This window comes from Scatophagus argus, chromosome 18 (assembly GCF_020382885.2).
Source record: "Scatophagus argus isolate fScaArg1 chromosome 18, fScaArg1.pri, whole genome shotgun sequence".
NCBI lineage: Eukaryota > Metazoa > Chordata > Actinopteri > Scatophagidae > Scatophagus > Scatophagus argus.
This window is the reverse complement of record NC_058510.1, coordinates 8,542,950-8,569,160: the sequence shown is the minus strand read 5'-3', so window position 1 is coordinate 8,569,160 and position 26,211 is coordinate 8,542,950. Positions and strand designations below refer to the sequence as shown.

The window sequence follows — 26,211 nt, the reverse complement described above, 5'->3', positions numbered from 1 at the left end:
GCTTGTGCTTTGTTTCTCCTCAATGGCATCCATCTCCGCTAGTTGCTTCCTCGCGCAGTGAGCCACAATGCTTTTAATCACAAATGGGCAGAGGTGCTTCATCTGAATATAAATGAAGCCACAAAAGAGAATATTTATCTTGCGGTTTCCTGCATTCACAGCAGGAAGGATTGATTCCATTACTGGGTTTCATTCCCACTTCTTGAACTGCCATCTCATCTCTGAAATTCATGGAAGACATGCAATTATTCTTTCCATCTGAAGCAGTGGAAAGTAACACATTTACTCAAGTATTGTATTTGCAGTTATAATCTTTGCAATTCTCATAAAATCAAACGCTTTTTTAACGCTTTCAGTGTTTACATTGTATAATCGCCTCTTTACACAGTAGTTGTCATTGTTAGCGACGGAGTCCGCCATCAAAGTCACAGGACAACAGGGCACATCTGGAATCTAATGCAAGTTATCAGCTACAATGTTTATAGTTTACCTTCCCACAGTTTCATAAGAGCTGCATGCAAACAGAATCTGATCTCAGTTCCAATTGTTACTGACTCACTTAAAACAACGTGAGTTTGTTAAATTTCTGTTAAACAGATCCACCATTCGCTCTTCTGTTGTGTTTCTGACTAAGTGGCTGCTGTTGTAGTAGGTGGCATTTGACGTCACTAAACCAACCAAACCTCCCTTTTATCAAGTCATTTTAGCCTGGATTTGAATCCTTGAAATGTTACTTTCTCACAAAAACTGAAACAAATCCACAAGTTTAGTGTAGTGTTCACTGAGCTTCGTCCTTCCATTTACTACGAAAACATATTAAAACTCAATATTTGTCTCCTCTGTAGCCGTGATTTTTCTGCAAGCTGCATTTGTAATGCTCAACAGCTGTGATTTTTAGGCAAAGAAATCCATAAAATTCCTCTAAACACATCGATGCTCAGCTACACAGGCCCTCGTGGCTGAGTGCAGACCCACTGGGGCTTCTGTCCGGCTTTCTTAACCTGCTTCAGCTCTGGCTACATACATCAGCCACAACAAATTGATTTAGCTCAGAACTTAGCATGAGAGAGGTGCTGTGCTTTCACCTTCCCAGCACTTCACTGTGAGAAAAGTTCATTAGGGCTCTTCTCTCAAAATGTCAGCGCCTTTCATTAACCCCGCATCCAACAAGGCCGCCACGGTTTTTAATTAGCCAGTCTTTAAGGCATGTTTGCCTTTTTCAAAGGAAGTGGCTGAAGGATACAAAGGGCAGAGTGAGGTTGAACAGTCAGATATTAAAACATTTAGAAAGCTAATTAAAATGCAGCTAACGAAACGACTACTGCAGGCTTACAGTGTCTCGTCACAGCTGGGAGGAAAAACTATTTTGTATGTCAAAGGCAAGAGAAGTTCAGATGCAGAGCGAAGGGAAAGTCAAATTCAAAAGCCCATGCAGGTCCTAAATAACAAATCTCAACAGAAAGAGCAGAAGTGCTGCACATTTCTCTGGTCAAACACATTACTCACAGAATAAATGATGACTCCAAAATAAAAGAGTGGTAGATTAATATTTGATGCGTAAGGCAATTCAAAGTGCAGCAGTACACAAAGGCGAAGAGATGATGGCTGTCCTGAGTCAGAGTGAAGAAACCCCAACAGCAAAATTCAGTAACTCACAAACTCACAATTTATCAGCACAGTAAAAATCTCTTGACTATCAAGTGGAAACATTCTTAACTTTCAGTCTATGGATGCTAACACAACTACTTCTCCATAATTTCTTGCTGTCTTTTTAACTCAAACTTTTCCATCCAGCAAAACAAAACCCACCGCAGCTCACATTTCAGCTGTCAGGAAATTCTGGGGAGGAACACTAACACTTCTTTTAGCAGCTCAAATATTTACTTTTGTTTGAAGAGCAGGGGAGACAGGAAGGATAAGATAAAAAGAGGAGCAGAGGTTGACAGAACAGGTGTGAGTTGAATGAAAGTTAAAATGAGCTGCTGTCTCGTCTAAATGAGAGAACTGGATCCCCATTCACTGAATAGGATTCTACTGCTGCCGCTACGTAGGTACTGTAGACAGCTGGGTGCACTCCACATGGGTGTTGCTTTACACTGAAACATGCACAACATAAGTGTAACCTTGACCAAATGATGTTTTTCCCCAATATCAAACGTTTAATCATGAATATTTCTGATTTGGTGCACAGCTCGCGGCGACTGGACGGAGCCTTGAGTGTTTTTTAGGACACGGCAGCCTACAAAGCTCGAAATGTGCAACCAGACGCCAGCTTGAGCATCTATATCACTTTCTAAATCAAACACATGCTAGTTCAGTGTTAGCCCTAAAAGAGCAGAGCATTTTCCACTTTGAGGAGCATTTCTGATCTAAATGTTGATGTTTAAATTTCAATTTAAAAAAGATTAAGTGCTTTATTAAGCAAAAAGAAAAAGAGCTGAAACACTTTCAACAATCGATTTGTCAGGCATTAGGAAATTAATCTACAAAAAATGCTGATAGCTGATTACAAACCCAAACGCTATAAATTTTCTGGTTCCAGCCTCTGAGATGTAAAGATTTCGTCATTCGAAGCTGAAACGATGAGTCAGTTAATCGACTGCTCGTTCAAATGAAAATCGCTGTTTTGACAACTGATTAATCATTTCAGCAATTTCTCAAGTAAAAATGCACTTTCTGATTTCTTTTCCAGATTTATTATTTTTCTTAGTTTTATGTATTAGCAAATTTGTCAGACAAAATGAGACACCTGAAGGCGTCACATTGGGCTCGGGGAAACTGTGATGGACATTTTTTTCACATTTCAATTTCAGTCAGTGAAAATGTGTTGGAGAGGGATGGAGTAAAAGGAGTTACAGGTGAATCTTTGACGAGTAAAAGTGTTCAAACATCCAACCTGTTGAGCCGGTGACACCAGCTGCAGTTAAAGTTGATCTGTGAGGAGATGCACGAGCTACAGCTGGTGAACTGGAGACAGGCTGGAAGGAAGAAAAGGTCAGAACAGGTCAAATCTCAAACATTTAGACAATCAATAGCCTAATGGACAAACAGCCAAGGGAAAGGTCTTCTCTGCACAACATATAACGAGAAGGAATCCATTTAACACTCATCCAGAAGCCTACACTGACTGAGCCTAAAGTTGTTACAATAAATTCCTCTTACTGGGTAAAGGCATTATTTCCACGGCTGTAGAATTGGTGATCTTCGTCTTTGTCAGCTCCACACGGTGGTACTCGTAGATTGTCCTCCGCCTCACGTCTACATTTCGGAGAAAGAGGAGACAGAGTGAGGGAGCGAACAAACCATCACAAATCTTCAACCCAGAGATAAAAACTGGGACAAATGGTCCCTGAAGAAAGAGGAATGAGAGCAGGAGGCAGAATCAGGTCATAAAGGATGCTACCACAGCACTTTATTTCTCCCCTCTCTTTGTGCCCAAGTGTCGGCCTGTGACTTGGCAATGGACGGTAGCAATTTCCCCTGGGTGCTGATATCAATCAGACCCTGTTGAAAGGCTGCCTTCGCAGTCATCTGTAACAGCAAGTCATCAGCTGGGTTAAGATGGAGCGATTGATTAGATATATCATTGACTCTCACCGCATTCTGCCCTTATAGCTCATATGGGTCAGTGTAAAATGGGCTGCATGCTTTTGCTGGCCATGCATCTTGACTATCATCAGTGGAAATGGAAAAGAGGAGGATAAATTACATCTTTTGTTAACATAATAAAGGCTCTTTTTGTGTGTGGTATCTTAACAGATCTGATAATTACTTTACACAGAGATTATGTAGTAGTTACTCTAAATCCTAATTGAATTGTCATTCAATGCAGGCATTCCAGGAATAAAACAGTAAATCTGCAGAATGAAACACGGGGGAGGGGCACAAAGCAACATGCACTGTCACATTGCTCAATGCATGACATTTCTGTCACACTTTTATTTTCTTGAACAATGAGCGACAAAATTGAAATTCAGTATGTCAGACTATGGCATGTATTTCCCTCAAACACTGGTAGAGACCAAAAACAAATCAAAAGAGTGAATATTGGGCTTACATTTGTCAGGTTTATCAAGAAACACAACAAATATTCGCTGGCAAGTTCTTCATTTTAATGTCAAAGTTGACATCAGTGCTGTATAACTTTAGTTAGTTAACACAACACAATAGTATTGCTGAAATTGTTAGACTATTCATTTAGCTCTTCTTGTTTTTTTGGCTGACTGATTTTTAGGCTGCTGATTGCAGCATTGTTCTTCTTATGTGAGACAATGTTGTTTCCCTGCAGACCTGCTTGGTCTGATTGCACACAGAACAACTGATCAAAGCAGCAAAATGTGAGCCAACTCTGCCTAACCTGAGAATAAGACCACCCTTCCTTTCCCCTCCTCTCCTCCCCTGGTGCCTGACTTCCTCTTGCCTTTAGCAAAGGGATTATCAGGTGCCTAATGACACGGTGAGGGCCAGAGGAAGGTCAGCTCTGCAGCCCGAAGCAGCTGATGTGTGGGCAGATCGAGCAGCCTTGCTGACCTCCAGTTTGTAGGTGGAGGGAAGTCGTGAATCAGATCAATTATAGTCTCAGCCACAACATAAACAAGACCTAATGAGGATTTAGACACCTTCCACTGATACTGTCAAACAAAGGCTAACAAGAGGGCCTGTTAACTTAACTTCAAATTAAAATCGCATTCCAAAAAGATTATACTCTTTCACATTGTGTCACTCTTGACATATAAAAAAAATGTCTGTGTTTACATACTTGCTTTGATAAAATCACAATACCATGCAGCCTCCCATTGCTTATTCATCCATTTGGAAGAACTGCATGTAAATCAATAGAAATGTGATGTCAAGACAGTGAGTTAAGAATCAATGGTGAAACGGCAAGCGCACACTGTTCACTCATCAGGCAGCACTCTGGCTGTTTGTACTAAAAATATTACAGCGTCTTCAATCGACCACTTTAACCTCATGATTACACTCCTGGCTCGTTGATATCTCCAATTTATTAAATCACGGCGCTTCTTCTTAGGCAGAGATGAGCTGTGAAAAAATACGAATAAAGATGACAGCTGTATACTGTATGTAATTAATAGCTCCAGTCTTGGCATCTTCCTGCGGGGAAACAAGAATACTAATCCAGGTACAGGCAAGACGATATGAAAAGAATAACTCACCGTGACTGCCAATGCATAATCTGGCATTGGAAAAGCATATTAGAGCAGAGTCTTCCCCTCTGCTTGTACCTGACCTGTTAATTAAACACTGTGGCCACAGGACACCCACAAATCTCCCCTTTCATCTCTGTCTTTTACTGGATGGGCTATTGGCCTGATCTGCCTGGAGGCAGTGTAAAATGTTTTATTTGAGTTTTTAAGCAAGGAAGACACTACAGTCAGTCAAAAATGTGTCCCCCTAGATGCTGTCATGTTGTAATTGTCTGCAGAGGCAATTAACTGAGTTGAAACGTGTCTTTATGGTACAGCCTGTAAGGGTCGTGGCTTTTCTCAGTTTTATTTCTCTGGTAAGATTAAGACTTAATGTACTCAGGACACGAAAATACCAGCTATCAGAAGCAATTCATTAATCTGGCGAAGACGATCAATTTTAAAAAAAAGATCTGAAGACAGATTCAAAGCACCACCTTCATTTTGTCAGATAATAACATTTCTCTTCGAGAGCTGTCTCCTCAGGACTATCTTTTCCGTTCAGTTCAATTCGATTTATTTAAAAAGTCTCAATTCACAAAAAAGTGATCTCATGACACTCTCCAAATAGAGCAGGTCTAGAACACACTCTTTAGTTTAGACTTTAATACCGGGAGACAACATTTCCCCGTGAGTATGCACTTGGCGACAGTGATGAGGAAAAACTGCCTTTTCGAAAGCAGAAACCTTGGAGCAGACCCCTGCTGTAGGTGGGCAGTCATCTGCCTTGACCTGCTAGGCTGGAATTACAGGTAATACTACTACTAAAAATAATAATAATAATAACAATAATGTATACGGTAGCTAATATAATATTTATAATGACGATAACAACAACAGTAATGAAAATGATGTAGAAATATGGCTAAATGATAATAATAGCAGTCAGTGTCAAGCGGAAAACAGCAGGAGGTCCAACCCAAACAATCATTTTTGATCATTCCAACCTTTTTCGAAAGGTTAATTCCTGTCCGATGATGAATAGTCTCCTAAGCACCATTCTCTATCATTTATGTCAATATAAGGACTATGACTATAAGAATCTGTGATCTTAGATGCTGCATCCTTTGCTGTCTCCACAGACTCCGTACAGCTCAAGGGGCACAACAAAACCTTTGGACTGACAGGGGCAGGATGCAAATACTGCCCTTTTCCTTTCAGACGTGGACATGAACCTGTGCACTTTGCAAATATCACATGCTCATTGAACAGAAAGAAAACAAAGCCTTGTTTGTTTCATCTCTTGCAAGAGTTTGATTTTGTTTGTAATGACTGAAGGCACTCATTAAAACCTCTTGCATTAACAGTGACTGTCCAGTCATAACTAAACTAATCATCTGTCAAGATATGGATTCCTCCACATGTTGAAACAATGAAAATGGTACTTTGCATTTAAAAAGCTTTGAGGGTGGGGTTTTTTTACTTAACTTACCCAAAACCAAAAACCCAAAAGCAAAAATGTAAGGAATGGATTAAATAGTGTGTTTTGTCTGTTAACATTAGCTGGGAACTTAAAACTCCAGCAACCTCAGTCAGTATTAGCCAAGATAGCTTTACATTTGCCAAACTCTGCGGTTTGTCTCCACCCAAAGCTTTTTGTAATGTTGAAAATATGTGAAACTATAGTGTTTGAGAATATGGACAAGAAACAAAGTTACAATAAAATAACTGTCTGCTCTTAAATTTTATTTCTTTATTTCACTTTCTTCTACATGGATCATCAACTGGGGAGCATGGTGACCTTTTGTCTTGGCCTTTTAGCATGATTTAACATATGTAGGCATCCACTGCATATTTTGGACCCTGTTTGCAAGATTCTTGTTTTTCAACCAGCTCTTAGAGCCAACATTATCCTATTTAGTTAGCATTGCATTAGCTTTTCAGTTTTCAGTTTTTATTTGAGCCCGCAAAACTGATGGTTTCTGGCTAAAATGAGCTTGTTTTGGTTAAACCCACTGTTTAAAAAAAACAAAATATCAAAGCAAACCAACTCACACAATTAGCATTAATTGGCTGATAAAGCCTGCTAGTGATGTTTGACATTTCAGCCGATAAATTCAATGAATGTAACAGCTAAAAATAAGCAGCTTTCATTCATTTATATGTTAAATCAAAGACTCATTGTTTCAAACATGATAATCCTGCAACTGTTTTCATGGTAAACTTTACTGCAAAAAGGTGCAGCAACTATAGCAAAAGGGGTCATGGCTTAGCAATGTCTCAAACGTTGACACATCATTGGGATTTAATGTAATTAATACAAATGAGGTCGAGACAAGTATTGTATTTAGCTTTTCGCATCTGATGGAATTCAGTTTCATCTGTTTCATCTCTCCCCAGAAATTACTGAGAGTGTATTAAAAGAAGAGGCACAGTTTTTATTTCTGATGGATGATCAGAGCAGAAAACAGGTCTGACTTAAAGAAAAGAACGCACACCCCTCGGAGACATCATTCATGTTCAAGACAACACCTTGGCCTCAGTCTGCTTCCATTCAAGATTTCATCACTCCATAACCAGGAGGCTGCAGACATGGATTTCGTCATCCCGTGTCAGAGGCATCAAAGACAGCTTGGTTTATGAAGTCTAGAGGGACTGCACGAACAGGTTCAATATACAAATCACTCAGTGGCAAATACAGACTTCTAGAAAGAGATTTTGTTGGAAAAGCCTTCAGATTGACAAAACAAAGGCCATGTCAGACAATCCCACAGGCCAAGGATCTGGTGTTTTGGGGAGTTGGTTTATTATTAAAACAGACTACAAATATCATTCTCATGACATATTCAGCTGCCCCATCCAACTCAACATAAAGATGCCAAAGGAAAGTCAACAAAAGTGCCTTTCATGTACTGGGTTTTAACTTTTAAATAAATGCAATCCAGATTTCATACACACACACACACACACAGAGAGAGTCACATACAGAGTTTAATTGACTGAATAAATCATAATTGACAACTCATTATTGTGACTTTGAATAAGAGCCCATGTGGGAGAGCGAGAGAGAGAGGCTGATCGTGGATGAAAAGGTTTGAAGTGTCTTGCCTTTGCTCATATTTGCTTTAAATTTAATGGGCCTAAAGTTCAGTACCTCAAAAGCAAATGAATGGGAGAGGGAGATCTGGAGCTGTGCCCACAGCTCTGCCTGCTGCCCAGTGAGCAGTGTTTGAGAAGAGGTGGCAACAGTTGGAGTGAAATCAAAACACACGGGGCTGAACTCAGAGCTGTGGGACAGAGTTTAAAGGGTAAATAAAAAGCTGATGAAACAATGCACACAGTCAGCTTAATGACCATGCTCGCATGTGTACCACTTTGACATGCTGACAAAATTGATGAGCTTGCCAAGCCACAGCTCCTCTGACTGACCAACATCAGTTGCATTGGTTTGACCATGAACAGTTTTTCTAATATAAAAAGAAGCTGGCATTTGGGTTCATTTAAGATTTCTAGGTATAGAAGTGAGCAAATGTAAGCTAGACAGGTGTGTTTGAGACTCACTGGGTATCTGTTGGATCTTGTGGACCACCACAAAGGCATCAGACAGGCCCACCTTCACCGGGTGATTGACAGAGCTGATCTGTGACACCTCAACAGGGATCTGAAATAGAACAGGGGAACATCACTTACCACAACCACGACAGTCTGACTGGTCTGACAGCACTGGCAATACAAACAATTTATTGCTATCTCCCACAGGAATCTGTTGGAGCATTGTATACAATTTTAATAAGCATATGGATAACTTTTGGTACACAGAATAAACATTTCAGATAGAGACGAGACTTTGTGCAGACTGACTTATATCAGTCAAAGAAAAGAGAGCCTCTTATATTTATGGTCCAGTCAAGTTAAATTTATAATCTGGTATTTCGATTTTACACAACACTGAAAGAAAGAGAGAACTAGATGAGAGTACCCTGTGATGCAGGGATGAATCTTAAAGATAGATGAGATGAGATGACCCTGAGATGGAGGTCAGGTAGCTATTTTCAGAAAAAAATAGCAGCCTAATCAAATACATATTATGAAAAAAACTCCACTTTCAGAGCAGTCTCTTTTGGATAATATTTTTTGTTAACAACTTTTTTCTCTGTTCACTTAAGCTGTTTGTCTCAGCATTTTTGAAATGTGAAAATTAATAGACTCCATTGGGACATCTAATACAAAATCCCACAAAACAGTATGAGGGCATTAAATGATATTTGCTCAAAGAGCGGCCATCATTAAACTTATTATTTTCTTTGTCCTTCTGAATAACAGCCAGAGTGAAAAACATCAACATGGGACGTGTTTCCTCTCGGCTGCAAAGGCAGGGGCTGAAATGCTGTCTAGACTGTAGCCTGACTCGAAATAACCTATGACGTTATCCATCTGCACCAATAAAACACAACATTTCACTAAAGTTAGTTCTTTTTTTGGCAAAAGCTTCTCCTCAGCCATGTTGCTAGCTATAAATCATGTTCGATTATTTTCAATATGTCACCCAAAGCAGAAACATGTGAAGTGGGTCACCTCACGTACACATCGGTACGCTCATGCAGCACAGATCTGCTCGTCAGTGAGGTTATGTGAAGTTTGAAAACAGAGGTGAGAGGACATTAAATATCATGATCTATGTCTAAAAATGGATTGTGGACCCGTTCGAGATCAAGTTTGATGTAAAATTGTCAGTAATTAAAGTGAAAAGAAATGAGCAAGACATTTTAAAGAGAGAATTAGAAACAGAGGCAAAAGTTTGTGTGAGCTGTGTGATTTGGGGGGGAAATTGAAACTGAGTCCAATCTTCTGTTCTATAAATTATGCCTGAAGAGTGGCAATTTTCCATGAAAAGTCTAACCAAACCCTGAAATACTGTTCAGTGTAAAAGTCAGTGACTTATGGATTCCTCTGATGACAAAGAAGGTTTGAAGATCTGATTGTGAACTTGCTTAACTTGCTTTTTTCCTTCAAACTTTTTGTTAATGAAAGCCAGATCCAGCACTCTGGATCTGGCTTTCATTAATTTGTGGTGTCTTGTAAGCCCATAAAGGCTGAGCATAGTTTGTTTTCTTTTATTTTGCAAGATAATAAAAAAATGTCAATCATTCATCTTGACAGATAATTGATGTCAGAAAGAGCATAAAGGCATAAGATAAGAAATATGCTGTCTTAGTAAATCATAGAAAGACTCGGGAAAGATAGATGCATCCTGACCTCTTTATATGCAAAAACAATCCTGCCGGTGTTGTGCAGTGTTGCCTGGAAGGTGAAGCTTCCCAGGTTGTAGTTGTCCTGTAGGTGGACATGGTCCCACTGCACCACCAGAGCAGTCCCTGAAGGAGAAAGATCCACAGTGAAAACCCATACAGCTCATTAACCACATGTCAGATGAAAATACAGAGATCACTCAGATACTGTCTGCAGATAGCTCACACTTCTTATTTCTGTTTTTTTTGCTGGTTTTGAAATGCCATCTGTACTGTCACAGACGTAGCGTGAAATGATCCGCTGAGCGGGCAAAAGTGAGAAGGCATCAATGTAATAACAATCATGTTTGTAAGCCGACACTGGAGTAGTGTGAACTCTGCTATGAAAACACTCCACTGGAGCGGGATGAAACAGCAATAAAACTAAAACTTTTGACAAAACCAAATCAAGGCGTGGTGGTTACTCTGATGGATTACGTAGCTCTGGCATTTTTTATTTTGCGACAGTGTAGGTTTTTCACACTGTGTACAGAGCTGTAAATGACTTCTCCTTATGTAATGGGAAAATGAGAAAACTCCAGCGACGCAGTGTTAGAGCAGTCGCCAGCAGGGCTAAAGAACACTCCAGAGGTATCGAGTCATGTACATTTATATCAGCCTCTGACATTAAAGCTGTCTCCTCAATATATTGTAAGAGAATAGAATTTCATTTATTATTAATATATTATTTCTATAAAAAAATAACCTGGTTATATTAAATAATCCAGATTTCCTGTCAGCGGTTTTCACTGTTGTTTCTACCAGAGAAACAAATGCAACCTGTGAATGACAAGGTGTGCAAATTATCCATAGAAACATGACAAGTTGCTGTTGTGTTTTTCAAATTTTCATTGTTTCAGCAAAAGTTTCAGCGGCGAATATCTCAGCATCTTAACAATTATATTTTTAATTTGAAAAACGGGATTTTTCACTATTTATGACATTTCTACACAAGGGGTGATTATTAGATGTGGCCTTAATTTGGGTAAGTATGTAATTAGCACCAGACTCGTGGAGCAGGACCCGCTGTCTACCCGGCAGACAGCGGGTCCTCACATTACTTTTAACACTACTCTGATTTACTGTGGGCTCTGGAGAACCCATTGATGTAAAAGCCATTCCCTCCTCCCAGCTAGTCATTTGGCTGTGCGCCAGGGCAATAAAGGTTTGTTAACACAACTACCGGTAATCAATTTTTACGTCACATGGTCAGGGCTCTTCCACCCAAAAGCAAAGATGAGATTTAGATCCTCTGCTGACAGCTTGGAGAGCAGAGGCGTCTGCCTGGACAGGAAACCCCTTCTAAATTACATGTTGTGTGAACAGACGGCCTCTGGCATCAAACATGGATGCTGCATGTTTAAAAAAAGCAGCTTGGACAAGTTTGGGTCCGATCTTTCACTGACATTTAATATCATGTGACCAATATTATCGCAGCCTGACAACTGTAGAGTGAAGGGCAGCAAACACAGGGCACTCTCTGACGCTCTCTGGCACTATTTTGAGTGCCTGGATGGGAAATAAGAAAAATAATAAGGGGGTACTGAAGAGTTGCTGTGCAATGCATTAAAGAGGAGGGACTGTAGGAGAAAGTAGTGAATATCAGAGAGGAGACCGGAGAACTAAATTGCTGCCTTATGGCACAGCGTGCTTACTCAGTCAGCACAAGTTAAGCCCGATATAAGTCTGCTTAAAATGCATTGAGTTCAGGGGGGGGAGACTGTTGCGATAGCTGGAGCTTCTTGGCTAAAAATACAGAGTGGGTGAGGAGGCGTGGGGGGAGTACACACTGGCCTTGTTTCTAATTCCACTTACAAGCTTAACATGCTGTATGAACTCAAAACAAACAAATGGAAAGTAGCTCTATTACGCAAGCCCACCATCAGCATGGTGGAATCGTTTCTGTCAAGAGTTTCAGTGGGCTTCAGTCAGACAGTTTATGAAATCATTTTATTCTGTTTAGTCTGTTTTACATTAAATGTTTTCATAATTTCGTTTTTCAGATGTATTTCTTATTATTGTAATGGTTTCTGATCTTTCCCGGGGTGTGTCTTTTTCACAGCAGGCATTTTGTCTTACTGTAATGAAAGCACAGGCGTTAATAATAACATTCACGAGGGGTTTGCTTTGTACCAGTAAAGTGTGAAGCCCAATTCCACTTGTCACTTCAGGCATTTAGTATCAGGTTAATGCACTTTTGTTTGAATGTGGCCACATATGCAGTATGTTTCTGTTTCTGTTGTCCAGAACATAAATGTGATTGCATCCATCTTTGTTTTCCAGTGCAGAAGGTGGTGGTAATGCACTAGAAGCTGTTTGGTAAAACACCAGAATAAGAACAAGTTGTGCACTTTAGTAGTTTTAACTGCCGGTCATTTGCAATGACAAGCTTGCTGGCTAACGATGATCCGTGAATGTACGCAAATACATGGATTCCAGACTTTCATCATCTTCAGAGGCTTTCGTCCAGATTGTACTCGTACAGAAAAATTTCTGGTCACCTAGACAGATGATTTAGTAGCTGAAATGATCGAGTATCAGATGAATGTCACAACAACTTCTCTCAGTCTCAAACAGCCAGTTTTCTGTCCAATTTCGGCTGCTTCCACAAACTACATACTGACATGGGTACACTGGGGAAGAGTGAAGATATCTGCGTGGGCGAGAGAGCTCCATTTACATCTTTTCAATATCTGGCTAGCATGTGTCTCAAACCATCCTATAAGGTTTCACTGAGATCAAGATTTCAGTCCATCTCAAATGCTTCTCTATCCGGTCTGCCCAAGATGCATGAGCTGACTTAGTGTAAACTGGATATTTGATTCCTCTGGGTTTGACAGACAGCACATTTCGACTAAAAATTGCCACTTTTTTTTATAACTTAAGTAGCCTTGACTTAAATTTTAACAAGATCAGATGGATGGGTTGCAGCTCCTTTAGAAACAGAAAACTTGAAGGTAATTCATGCGTAATGGATGAATAAATCTCGTCTGGTAACATGAAATGGTGTTACAGCAGACCTCTACGGTTGTGTTAAAATCTCTAAGTGTCCAACAGTCTGTAAGAGGTATTTTTACCACTGTGGTGCTGTCACCACGGTCCCACTACCCAAAAGCAATCTGTTAGGTGCTGAAACGCTTCACTCCTCTATAATTGTGTGATATCAAACTTCAGGATGGTTTTACAGCACGTGAAAAACTCACATCTTAACCAATCACGTGTATTCTTTATTTAGCAGACTTTAATTAACAAATTAAATCAAAGCTTTTTGTGAAAATACAACATCAAGGCTTCACACTGTCTCCGTGAAGTTTCACACAACTCCCACAACCACGAGTGTGCGCGTTGAGAACAAACAATACGTCTCCGCTTGTGAACGCCTCATCTATCTGCTTACAGTCTGACGGCGAGAAGCTTCGATTCTCACGCAGCACGACAGACCATACAGTTCTACTGCTGTATTGGCAGGACATTGACCGAATGGCAGCGTGTTGAGGAGGCAGGCGGGCTGAGAATCGATAAGCTGCCAGTTTGGTTAAAGTCTGATGAGCTCTGCTGCAGAAGGTCACACAGTTGGTCAGTCACTCTACTGCGGAGAGATGAGACGGCAAAGACTGACGTGACGGATAACAACCTTCACAGATGGTAAAGGACACTACAGAGCATCAGGAAGGGCATCAATTTAGTTTGAAGGGAGTAATTAGAATTTAAAGGGATGTTAAAGAGGTCTCGGGGAGTTTAATAAAAAAATATTTCATGATTACACTCTGAAGATGGGTCATATAGCTTTAAAAAATCTTTGGTTTTGGTCGTTTGCAATAAATTAAATACTCAATACCCAAAATAAGAAGTAACCACTGTGGTGTAAATGATTTCTTTCTCTGTTTCAGTATTTTCTGGAGCTTTTCACTACAGTTAGCTGTGCGAGACCTAATTTAATCCCTCTGTTGCCAGAATAAACACTTTTGGTTGAAACCAAAAGTTCCAGTTTGTGCTTTAACTCAGGCTGTTGTTACCGTTGTCAAAGTAGATGACAGTTGAGTTTCTGGAGACACTGGGGTCAAAATTTGCCATTAAAGGAGCGATGTACTGTGTAGCAGTTAGCATCCGGTGGACCACGTCACCTGTGTAGATGAACCCTGAGGAAGAAAAGGAGAAAACAAGCAACACGTGACTCTGAGTATTGAACAGAATCATCATCAATGTGAAAACTTCATTGTATCATTTGTAGCCTTGTACCTGCTTTGATAGATGTGTTTTAGGCGGAGTTAACCTTTAGCAGCCCATAGAAACAAACATCAGTCCTCTCGCTCTCCACTCCTACCTTTTGCTCCCAATATAAAGCTGTTAAAAGATACAGCATCTTTCAGGAAGACAACAAGTCTGCCTTTCCAGTCGAAAGTTAAAAGCCTGTCATCACTCAACAACCATCACTTCTGGCCACACACTACAAGCCGTTTCACATAGCAATGGCGATTAATTAGCACCATTATGTTTTATCTGAAACAGTAGGGCAAAAATGAGGAGCTTTTAAGGATATGTTACATGAGCAGTCCTGCATCTTCACGGCATCTGACCAATTCCTCTTTTTTCTCTTCTGGTGTCCTCCTTTTCTTCCTCCTGTGTGTGTTTTTACTCAACATCATCAATCACAGATGCTAACAAAAAGCCCATGACAACAAAAAGAGATTATATTAACGTTTCCAATTTATTCGTCTCTTCAGCAAGGCACAAATGGATCTCTCAGCAGAGAGGGACGTGTTCAGTCAACACAAAATGCAGCTGCATCATTTAGCAGCCTGTAAACATGGTTATTAATGGACTTCAGAAAGGGGGGGAAACGCCCACTATTCATCAGGAGGGAACAGTCTTTGCATAAAGAATTTGCACTGATGACAACAGAACCAAACTGCATCTTAATTTCCCCACTGACAACGAAGTTTAGCAAAGTCAGCTGCTATTTGAGGGTTTGTTCAAGGCAAAAGCTTTGAACTGGCTTAGCCTGAATTGCTAAAATATCTTAAACATGTGCCCTTAAAATCAAGGAAAGCATTTCATATCTAATTTAATTTACTTTTGCAGAGCAGTTTGAAGAAATAAAAAGACAGACAAGATTATAGACATGCTTTTTTTTAAATTAATTACTGTTGTTTTAAAATGATCCCTGCAAGTCTGAAAGGGGGCATCTGGTTCCCTCTGACGTTGCCACGTTTGTTGCAAGTTGTGAAATTGCAGGATTTTTATTTTGACATTTAAGACGTGTCATTTTCTAGTGTATCGACAGTACATACACATGATTCAGCAACCACTAAAATAGTTTTTTTTTTTTTTCCTGGACAGGATAACGCTGTGAATATCAATACTGAAATCTGAGAATGTGAAGTTCTGCACATGGGAAAAGTCCTTCACCTCACTTGATCTTATGGAAGACATTTTTTCAATTATGTACTGAATAAAATCATCAAACAACCCAGAGTAAGAAATCATTCTCTTATGAAGTGATCTCTTTGTGTGTGTGTGTGTGTTGGTCTTTTTTGTAAAGTTCAACAGAAATACAGTATATAAAATAGCTGGCTAAGGGCCTTGAGGGGAAAAACTCCTCAGAAAAAAAGGGAGGATTTGGGGTAAAAATCTCATTGAGGCCAAGTCTATAAAACCCAATTTCATGTCACCATATGTCTTCTCATGCAATGGGTGGGCTATAAAAACACATCTATCACTTTGGAAACCAGGCACAGAGCATATCATGAGGGGAATCAATCTTTCCCTAAAGACCTCCCTGCTCAGAATTACCTCTATATGGAGCACTGTCAGCACACACACGGTGTGAAGAGCAGGGGAGGATTGTGGGAGTTAAGATCTGACTTTATTTAGTTGTGTGAAGTCCTGACAGTAGAGAACTCCACCTGGAGTGAATCAGGTAAAAGATTCTGTCCTTGAGGAGCAGTTGCTATGGTTATGGCTAGATTTATTCCTCCATCAAAAGTGTAGGCCTCCACACTTTTGACAAAATACCGTATTTTCACGACGAAAAGGCGCACCGTACGAAAAGGCGCAGTCTCAGTTATGTGTGCAATTATTGTATTTAACACACAGATAAGGCGCACCTGAAGATAGGGCGCGGGTTTTATATACACGTTTTATATACCGTACACGTCCGCCCCTGTGTGTATTCATATACTACGTACGCCCGCCTGACAACACACACGTGCATATTTAAAAATAGATCGGGAGCAAAACTGAGTTTGGTTGTGCTTTATTTAAGTATTAATTACAACACTAAAACAAGCACATTACCGGTAACAGTCACTCAAACCCATTGAAGTCCTCATCCTCTGTGTCGGAATTGAACAGCTGCGCTAAATCACACATGGCAGGTTCACGTTCCTCACTGTCAGAGTCAGAGTCCGTGCCGTGCGGCTCCCCAGAAATGATGCCGGCTTTAGCAAAAGCTCGAACAACAGTGCCAGCAGACACGTTAGCCCAAGCAGCTACAATCCAGTCACAAACTGTGGCGTAACTCGCCCGGCGCTGCCTTCCAGTCTTTGTGAAACTGTGGTCTCCTTCGGTCATCCACCGCTCCCACGCCGCTCGCAGCCTCACTTTGAACGGCCGGTTCACGCCGATGTCCAGCGGTTGGAGTTCCTTCGTCAGACCTCCCGGAATCACAGCAAGCGTAGCGTTCATCTGCTTCACTTGCTTTTTGACGTCGGCGGTGAGATGGGCACGCATGGAATCACAAACCAGCAGCGATTGTGATGTGTGGAAAAAACCACCCGGTCTCCGTACGTACACCTGCCTCAGCCAATCCTTCATCATTTCCTCGTCCATCCAGCCCTTTTCGTTTGCCTTAATAATGACGCCTGCTGGAAACGTCTCTTTAGGCAAAGTCTTTCTCTTAAAAATCACCATCGGCGGCAGTTTCTGTCCGTTGGCATGGCATAATCTGAATTCAAGGGGCCCCTCACTTACTTCTCCAGAGGATGGCTCAGGTTATCTCAACAATTAAAGGTCCAATGTGTGGAATTTAGAGGCAAAAATATAACCTTATATTTGTTGTGGATCTGGTAAATATTCAACCTAAAGGTGCCAAGCAAATAGAGTCATACTCTTTGGTTTATCGTCATGAAGAGAAAAAAGACATACTAGGGTACTTCTGTGTACATAGCAAATACTATAACATAACATAACATTTCAAACCCAGGTAAAAGTGAATAACTGAACCCATCAAACATGATCTCCTAATTAGCCAAAATGAGTCTCACTCAGTGTTTGAACATTTTACACTATCATACACACTGAAAACAGTTCAATGCAAAATATACTTCATATTTAGTGTACTGACACTAAATGACATGAACATTTTCATCTAACTCTCGGCAAGAAATCAAATAAATGTCCCACCTTCATTGCTGTGCATTCCATACGTACAGCATCATGTTTTACTTTCAGTTTTGACTTTAAGTGTTATGATAGTAAAAAGCTGTAAAATGGCATAAGGGGCATTCCTGTTTTGTTGTGCATCCACAGCTACAGGTGAGACGCTCAACCCTCTCTTTTGTCATGGTATTTGATGAAGAAAAGACTGAAAATAAACGGGCAGGGTAGTTTTGTCTACCTTCCCAAATTAAGGTAAACATGAACATAATGCCAAAGTGCTGTATGCTCACTCACTTGTGGTGACTTCAAGGTTGCATGATGCTGCGTCTGCACTCTCACATCCTTCATCTGATTGTACAGCGACACAAACAGCCACTGTACATTCCATCTAATCTCATATCTACCCAACATTCAACTCAAGCACTTTTTTTTAAATTTGCTTGTTTGGTTTGCTTTGCTATTTCTCCTTTCACATTAAACCTCCAGAAAGCTTAAAACTGCCCCACGTTTGTCTGAACACAAACACACACACTTGTGCCAAAGGGTTTTTTTACTTCTGGTGCTGCCCCTGCTCTCTATCGGCAAATCTCCTGAAAACACAATAAGACTTATTTGACAGTCTAAAGAAAATCAGACAGCCTCTCAATACACTAAAGAGCTAAAGAGCCACGGGGCGCTCAATAGAGAGGCAATTCATTCATTATGGCCGTCACTTACAGCAAAGGGGGACCAGACAGAGGAGAAGGGTACCTGGGGAACAACACATTCACAATGAAAAAGGAGACGTGTAAAAAATAAAAAGAGGAGTCTGAGGCTTAGCAGGGAGGGATGGAGCAGGAGAATTCTTTCCAAGTTGTGTTTAGGTGTGCTGCTATCCAAAAGTACTGGACTGCATATGTCCAAGAAAAACACGAGCAGGAATTAGCACTAAAGCTCCACTTTATTGGACATTGTGTTTAGACAAGATCTTTGTTCCTTTGTACTGAGCTGTGTTTAATTTACAGGATATTTTCTGTTTATCACAGCTGCTCTGAGCCAGGACAGGATCTCTCTCTCTCTCTCTCTCTCTCTCTCTCTCTCACACACACACACACACACACACACACACACACACATTTTGTCTTTCTATGTCAATTAAATGTCTGGTGTTTTTATTGCTGATTGATACAAAACAATACTAAACCAGCTTATAACCAATCCATTATGTCTCACCTTAAAGTCCTCTGGCACACGAAACAAAATATGTCTTATGTTTCCGAAAACTTAAAATTGGCAGTGAAGTACCACCATGACTGGATGAAAAAGTCAAATGTTATTAGCACAAAAAAAACCCCAAACCTGGTCCAACACTGTTTCCTATAAAATGTGTTTACGCACTATGGATTTGTTTTGCCAAATAAGGTTTGAGGGAAACATAACTGCTTGGAGCGTGTTCAGTGGCAGTGATTTTTCCATGTAAACAGAGTGCCATGTTTTTTGTACAAGCTGTACACAAGTGGTCGAGGTGAAAGGTGGGTGGCATGTTGTCACTGGAGCCCGAGGTTTGCATCAATGTGCGGCCGGGTTTAGGAAACAAAAGCACTTGAAGGCAGCAGCTGGGCAGATTTCAAGAGTGATCTTCCTGCTCATGATGTTTCATGTGTTTACAGGCCAAAAAAGGTGAAACCAACATTTCACGATAAAAATGCATAGATTTGAGAAAAAAAGTCTAAAATAATAAACATACTTGGAATAGCAGAAATGTTTTCTATCTTGTCTATCATCTCGTGATCCTTCTGAATGATCTTGCAGGTCTTTAAGGAGCAGTCGGATCAGCTGCTGGGCTGTCACATGATATCTGTAGATCACATCTGCTCACATGTTTATATGTTTGGTACCTTACATATACATGCTTGTCAAGACTAATTAACTGCATAAGAATATATAATAACCTGTGATTTCATGAAAATGTTCTCGTGTTTCCTGACTCTGTGTTTTTATTCTGGTTCTGAAGTGCGACAGCTGGCCCAGTAAACAGCCTACCACAGCTGGATGGAAAACAGATAGAAGCAGCAGAAACATTTTTCACTGAAAAAAGACATAAATAATTAATCAATCAGTTATCAGAACTGTTGCCGGTTTATTTTCTCCCGAATAACCTAATCGTAATAGTCTCCGCCCCACACTGAAAGGTGCCAAAGTTGACTGAATTTGGCTAAAAATGTGCACAAAAACAAAACCAAAACATCTTGATCTTATCAAGCCAGTTTGTAAGAACTGAATGTATTATAAGATGAGAAATAAACTGTTTCTACTTGTTAAGACAAAACAGCAGTTTGAAAAAGTCTCTGAAACTTTCTCTTGGAATTGCTGCAGTGTAGTGTCTGATCTCATCTTGTTTTGAGGATAAACATTCTCACGACAAGCTGATTTATATCTGAAACAAAACAAAAATACTTCTCACACTATCTCAGGTACTTTTTGCAGTGTAACTTTCAATTTACTGCCAAAGCCAAAACCATAAAAGTAGACCTCATACTGTATGTTCAACAAGCCTGCATGCCAGCCCAGTCTTGTTGCCCACATTGTTAACGTGCTTACAGAGTGGCTGCTGTACTGTTTAGAAAGTAACTGTAACTGTAATCGTAACAGAGCTGCAGAGTCAAAAGAAATAATATTCATATTTGCTTAACATTTATAACTGTGACTTGCTGACAGCAATGAAAGTTGGGAGAAAGGATGGTCCAACGGGGAGAGGAGGACAAACTGACTGCTTCTGAAAGGGAGGGATATGAAGAGGGCACCTCGAAGACAAAGCCCCAGAGGCCTGGAGGAGGCAGATAGCTGCCACCTCCTCCTCGATTCCCCTCTCCCTCTCTCTTCTGTCCATCTCTGTCTGGAGGAATGCAAATTCTTGTTATCTCCTCTGTGCTTGTGGTGTCTGAGCTCGTCCATCCCTCCACACCATCATCTGACTCACTGCTAGAGCCAGCTCCACTTTGCCCGCGATGGAGGATCACGTGGGAAAATGAAACAGCGATGACAATGATAATAAGAGACACGGTGGGTTATTTCTTTATTATTCCAGCGGCAATTGAACGCAGCGCAGCATCTCTGAAATAGTTGGGTAAGAGCAGGGCTTTAGTCTTTGATGTGATAATAGCTGGTTGGGGTGTTGTGGTTTCGCCGTCAAGACTCAAGTGGAAAATTGCTTTGCACACTCTGGCAAACACGTTTGCTGCGTCACGTGTCCAAACCACACATACAGTACACATGATTCCTGATGCCCCCACCTCCTTATCCATGTTTATCAGGGTGTGCTAGGCTGCTTGGCAGAGGGGCTCCTGTTTCCAGTCCAAACCCATCGGTCTGGTTTCTCTTCCAGTTACGTCTGGTGTGGAGCTGGTGGTGCTGAGTGTTGGGAGTGGTTTGTTTTTTCAATCTCCCAGTCTAGCAGTCTATCCCACAGAGGTGAGAGCAGTAAATGGTCTTGTATCAGGCTCACTGCTTGGCTGGAAGAGTGTTGCTGGTGGATTCGTACTGTGGTTTGTGCCAGATGAGCCTTTTTCAACCCTGAATCTTCTGATGTAACTTCCCAGAGAAAAGAAATAACTGATTGCTTGGTTCTTTTCTGTGTTCAGTGATGAGGCATCTCTGTGCAGTAGCACAACAAGGTACAGCAAGTACCAGAAACACATTCAGACTCCCTCTTTATCTTCGCCATTTCATAATTGTCTCTCCACACCAGACTCATTTTATAAATCACACCACATTCCCTCCTAAACCCTGCAGCTATCAAAGCTGTGTGTGTACAGTCTGATATGCCAAACACATACACTATATCGAACAACAACAGTAGTAACTGTCCAAGAACAGTGTTCACTTACCACCAGTTGCTACGGTGATTTCACGCAGGAAATGTCCGTAAAAAGGGAAATCGAAGGACAGATTAACTCTCTGTAAGGGGGGAAAACAGACAGATGGCCCCGGTCAGAAAGAAAGAGGTGAGGACAGGATCAGAAAAGTGACTGTTCTCATGTTAAAAACAACAACAAGATTTAGATCAGTAGAAAAAATTGGAAAGAAAATACAAAGGTACCACATGTGCAATATTGGCATCTACTTTGTGGGTTGTGTGTCATCCCTGAATAGAAATCTAAAATAGAAATCTAAAGAAGTAAAAATGGTGTAAATATCTGACCTCTATTGGATATTAAGACAAGTAATTTTGCACAATATTTTTCAGGTATGCAGCAGTGATGTTATGTCTAATGGCATTCATGGATAAATACCAATTTGCATACACTATAATCACATAAATCACATGAATGCCCATTTTTGCTATGAGAAGGAAAAGTTACATAATAAACATACTAATGGAAGATCAAAATTATGAGAAAATTCTTTTTTTGAGTCAAAAATAACTGAGACAATAAAAGTTCACCATTTAAAATAAGTTAGTTAGCATCACTCAAAGCACCAAATAGCTGATAGCCCGGCTGCAGACTCTGAAGCAGCCAGTGCACTTCTTCAGAAGTTCTTGTAGGATGGCCACGCGTGTTTTGGAAACCCCCTCCCCAATTTTGTAACTTTCAGTAACTGACAATCTGACATTTATACCTATTTCAAGTAGAGCTTGTCATTTTTGCGGAGATGAGAAAGGAGCCAAGGTTTGAGCTCTGAAACATGACAACTGATTTCAGCCACTTGCATCAGTGATCTCATCACGCTATCCCCAGCAAACCTGCAAGGGTAAAAAGCTGGTCCACTGTTTCATGACCAGGACAGCATCTGCATTGCTCCTCCTGAATCTGAGGTTCAACAGTTAGTCTGAGCTTCTTTTCCAACATCCTGGAATAATCTTTCCTGAGGAAGCTGAGCAGTGCCCTGACAGCTCGAGAGCATCCACCACCCCAGCCACTGTACAGCTACTGTCCCCGAACTTCCTGACTGCTTCTAACAACCTCTGCTGAGGATAAGGAAGTGTCTTCCCTGAGATTTCAGACTCTGCCTTCTCCACAGGAGATGTATTAGTCGAGTAAATATTGTGACAAAGTAAGTGAAAATTATGTTATTTAGTCAGTCATAATTATGAGATATGCTGAAACTTTGACTCATTCTTTCACGAGTCAAAATTCCAACTTAATACCTCATAATTTTTACTTAACCATTGGTATGATTCTTTTCATCTGATTTTATGTCTTTTCCTAGACCCTTTTCTATTCCAGCATGACTGTACCCCGGTGCACAAAGCAAAGTCCATAAAGACATTGTTGGATGAGTTTGGTGTGGAAGAACTTGACTGGTCCACACAGAGCCCTGACCTCATCCCCATCCAACACCTTTGGGATGAACTGGAATGGAAAGTGCGAGCCAGGCCCTTTGGCCCAACATCAGTGTCTGACCTCACAAATGCTCTACTGCATCAATGGGCAAAATTCCCCACAGAAACACTCCAACATCTTGTGGAAAGCCTTTCCAGAAGAGTGGAAGCTGTTACAGCTGCAAAGCTGTCTGTGTATTTAGTATGAAAAAGTCCCTGTTGGCATAATGGTCAGGTGTCCCAGTACTTTCATCCATATCATAAATGTTAATGGGAACTAACACATGATAAAAGGAGCTTCAAAAACTACAGTATTATACATTTTTTTATCCAAATGAACAACATACTGCTCAAGTACATAACCACACATGATGGTTTACACATTCGTTATACTATCCCTGAACTGAATATTCTTTCACATCGCATCACTGCCAATGTTATGGACAGAGGCAGTCCCCAGTAAACATGCAGCTACGATACATGGTCTTAGTTAATGCTGGGAAGAGTAATCCTGTGGCCAACCACAGTGAATCTCACAGTCCATAGCCGATCCAGAGCTTAACTTTTCTATAATCCTGCGATGAAGTTGACCTCTGCGGCTGTGTTTTGTTTTACAACCTTATTGGCCCAATTCCTTTCAGTGTTTCTGGCGGCAGGCAGCAGTGCCAGGAAGAAACATGGAAGCTTTTTCCAGTCTTGGTCCAGTTTCTCAGGATTTTAACTGCCATCATAATAAACTCTATTTGTCTAAAATGTTAGTCTGCTGACACGGTGGCTGCATTTCAGCGCAGATGGTTTTCACTTCTTCTTGCATTGCAATCTCACAGTGAAATTATCCAGCCAAAATTTCCATATCTCATTTTAACTCTGCATTGCTTGGCTGGTCCTTGAATTGGGAAATTCACTTCTTGATTATTTAAGACTAAGCCAAAGTCAGAGAAACCTCCTACATGCGTTATTTGGAAGAAATGACTTAGCGGAGTCTTTTTGTGGCTAAAAAGAATAGCTTGTATGGTTCAATCCATCATTGCATGACTGAAGGCAGAGGAGCAGAATGCACAATGTGGGACTCTATTCCATCTCCACACCAGCTATTGTTCACCCTGGCTGCCTTTTCCTTTTTTTTCCCCGCAAGTCTGTGAGTGCCGTGCTGCCATGCTGTTCTGTTTCTCCAGTCAGTCGACTGTGTGACTTCATCAGTATGCGCCTCACATGGGTCACCTGCTTCTGCAGATGTGGAGGGAGGGGAGCTTTGAAACTTCACTGCAGACAAGCTTTTTAAATCATTGAAAGAGATTACAGGAATGCTTTTTTTTTTCAACCACATCCCCATGGTTTTAAGGGTAAACTCAAGTCATTGTGGTAAAATATTATCAGAAATTTATGGCCAACCTAATAGCTGAGACTTGTCGGTTTTAAGTTCACATTTCAGTAATAAAGCTGTGAAACACATACCACAACCAATACCCAAAAATATTGAGTAAAACTATTCCTTCTTTGTGTTGTTGGCTTTCTGTTTATCTTTGACCCAGTGCTGAAGATGTCACAGTGTGTGTCTGTGTGTGTGTGTGTGTGTGTGTGTGTGTGTGTGTGTGTGTGTTAGTTTCTGTCTGTGAGGATTTGATCTCCAAATCCAGATATGGAGGCTGTTGCTGCATCGTTTAGCATCTGTTCAGTTCAGTTAAACAGAAAACACTTGACTGTAAGAACTGAGCCGAAGTGAGACTTAATGACAGCTTAAATAGGCTACATTTATGATGAAGTTACCTGATAAAACCCTGGAAAGAAATACAACATATTGCAGTATGAATAAACTTCCAGCTGGTCTTACATTACGTCCGTGATATTTCTTTTTTTGATTAGCTCGAGCATTCAGGGGTTTTGACATCCAATCACCTGTCTACATTATATATTTACCAAAAATCCGCTAATATACCGAATTTTATGTTTTAATTAAAAACCTGTTAACAAACAATGTCTGCAGCAGGTATAAGTTGAATATCAGACACATTAATTTCTAGTGCTTAGGTAAATTTTAAATTTTAAAAATGACAATTTATAAACAATAATGTTGAATTTCTGGACTTTTGGTCACACAAATTGAGACCTCTGAAGACATCATTTTGGACATGATGTGTGGACATATTTTTATGAACTGTTTTTGGTATTTTTTGTAAAAAAGCAATGTAGCCATCTTCAAAAATCTTGACATTTCAAATTGAAGATTCAACTGCAGGTAAGCCAGTGACAACAAGCAACAGCCCTCCTCAGGTTCCCAGCACACCAAAGAACTTACCGCTGCTTGTCTGTGTGTGTTGGACAGAATCCCGTGGATCTTCACTTTGTCCTTGTCCATCTGGTCGATATTTACCCACAAGTCCTTGCTCATCGGATCCGATGGACTGTACGTTTTTGACGTGTAATAGTCGTGATCTGTATCCTCCTGTAGACGTGACAAAACAAGATGTTTCCTGTGAGTTTAAGTGCCAGTCTCAGTATAAAGAGTGTAGGGAAGCACAGTACAAAAAGAAAGCACTTAAAAAATGTAATACAGCATGAAGGAGATAGTAGATATTGCTGTGTTGCTGTGTGAATTAAGTTAATGGACTCAGTGTTCTTATTATTATATGTTTTATACCGTGTACAGAATGTACAAACACATATTTATCAAGACATCCCGTGGCTCACTGCCTCTCGAAGCGAGTAACACTGTGAGCTGCAGTTTCTAAAAGACAATTAAAAACTCTGCACAGATGACTTCTCCACTTGGAAAATCAATAACGTAGAGTATTTTTAATTTTGCTGCAGAACAAAGTGCTGAATTAGATTGTTACAATACAATCATTTCCATTATGTGTGCTGTTTGTGCATTCTCTTTGTCCTCTCATTCTGCTCTATGGTTTTCATTAGGCAACAATCAGCACACAAAGTGGTTTTAATGTCTACTAATCTAAATCTAAATTTAAAAAAAAAGAGCCCACACCAGACTGCACAGTCAGGACTGCTTTTTTTATCAGTAACATGGACTTTTATAAGCCATGTGGGAGCAGCCTGCCTGCTTTTATTGTTTCCTGTACAGAATTAGGGAGAACAC

The 26,211-nt window shown here is 40.5% G+C and overlaps 1 protein-coding gene across 3 annotated transcripts in view; it reads right to left on the bottom strand.

Annotated features, from left to right (window-relative positions):
* plxdc2b (plexin domain containing 2b) overlaps window positions 1-26,211 on the bottom strand; it is an 84,281-nt gene that overhangs the window by 18,457 nt on the left and 39,613 nt on the right. For all 3 annotated transcript variants that reach the window (XM_046371076.1, XM_046371074.1, XM_046371075.1), the window contains 7 exons: window positions 25,414-25,560; window positions 21,682-21,751; window positions 14,452-14,574; window positions 10,404-10,522; window positions 8,709-8,808; window positions 3,163-3,258; window positions 2,897-2,978 (listed from right to left, as the gene is read on the bottom strand). In XM_046371076.1, the coding sequence (XP_046227032.1) occupies window positions 2,897-2,978; window positions 3,163-3,258; window positions 8,709-8,808; window positions 10,404-10,522; window positions 14,452-14,574; window positions 21,682-21,751; window positions 25,414-25,560 (737 nt within the window). The remainder of the gene's footprint in view (window positions 1-2,896; window positions 2,979-3,162; window positions 3,259-8,708; window positions 8,809-10,403; window positions 10,523-14,451; window positions 14,575-21,681; window positions 21,752-25,413; window positions 25,561-26,211) is intronic.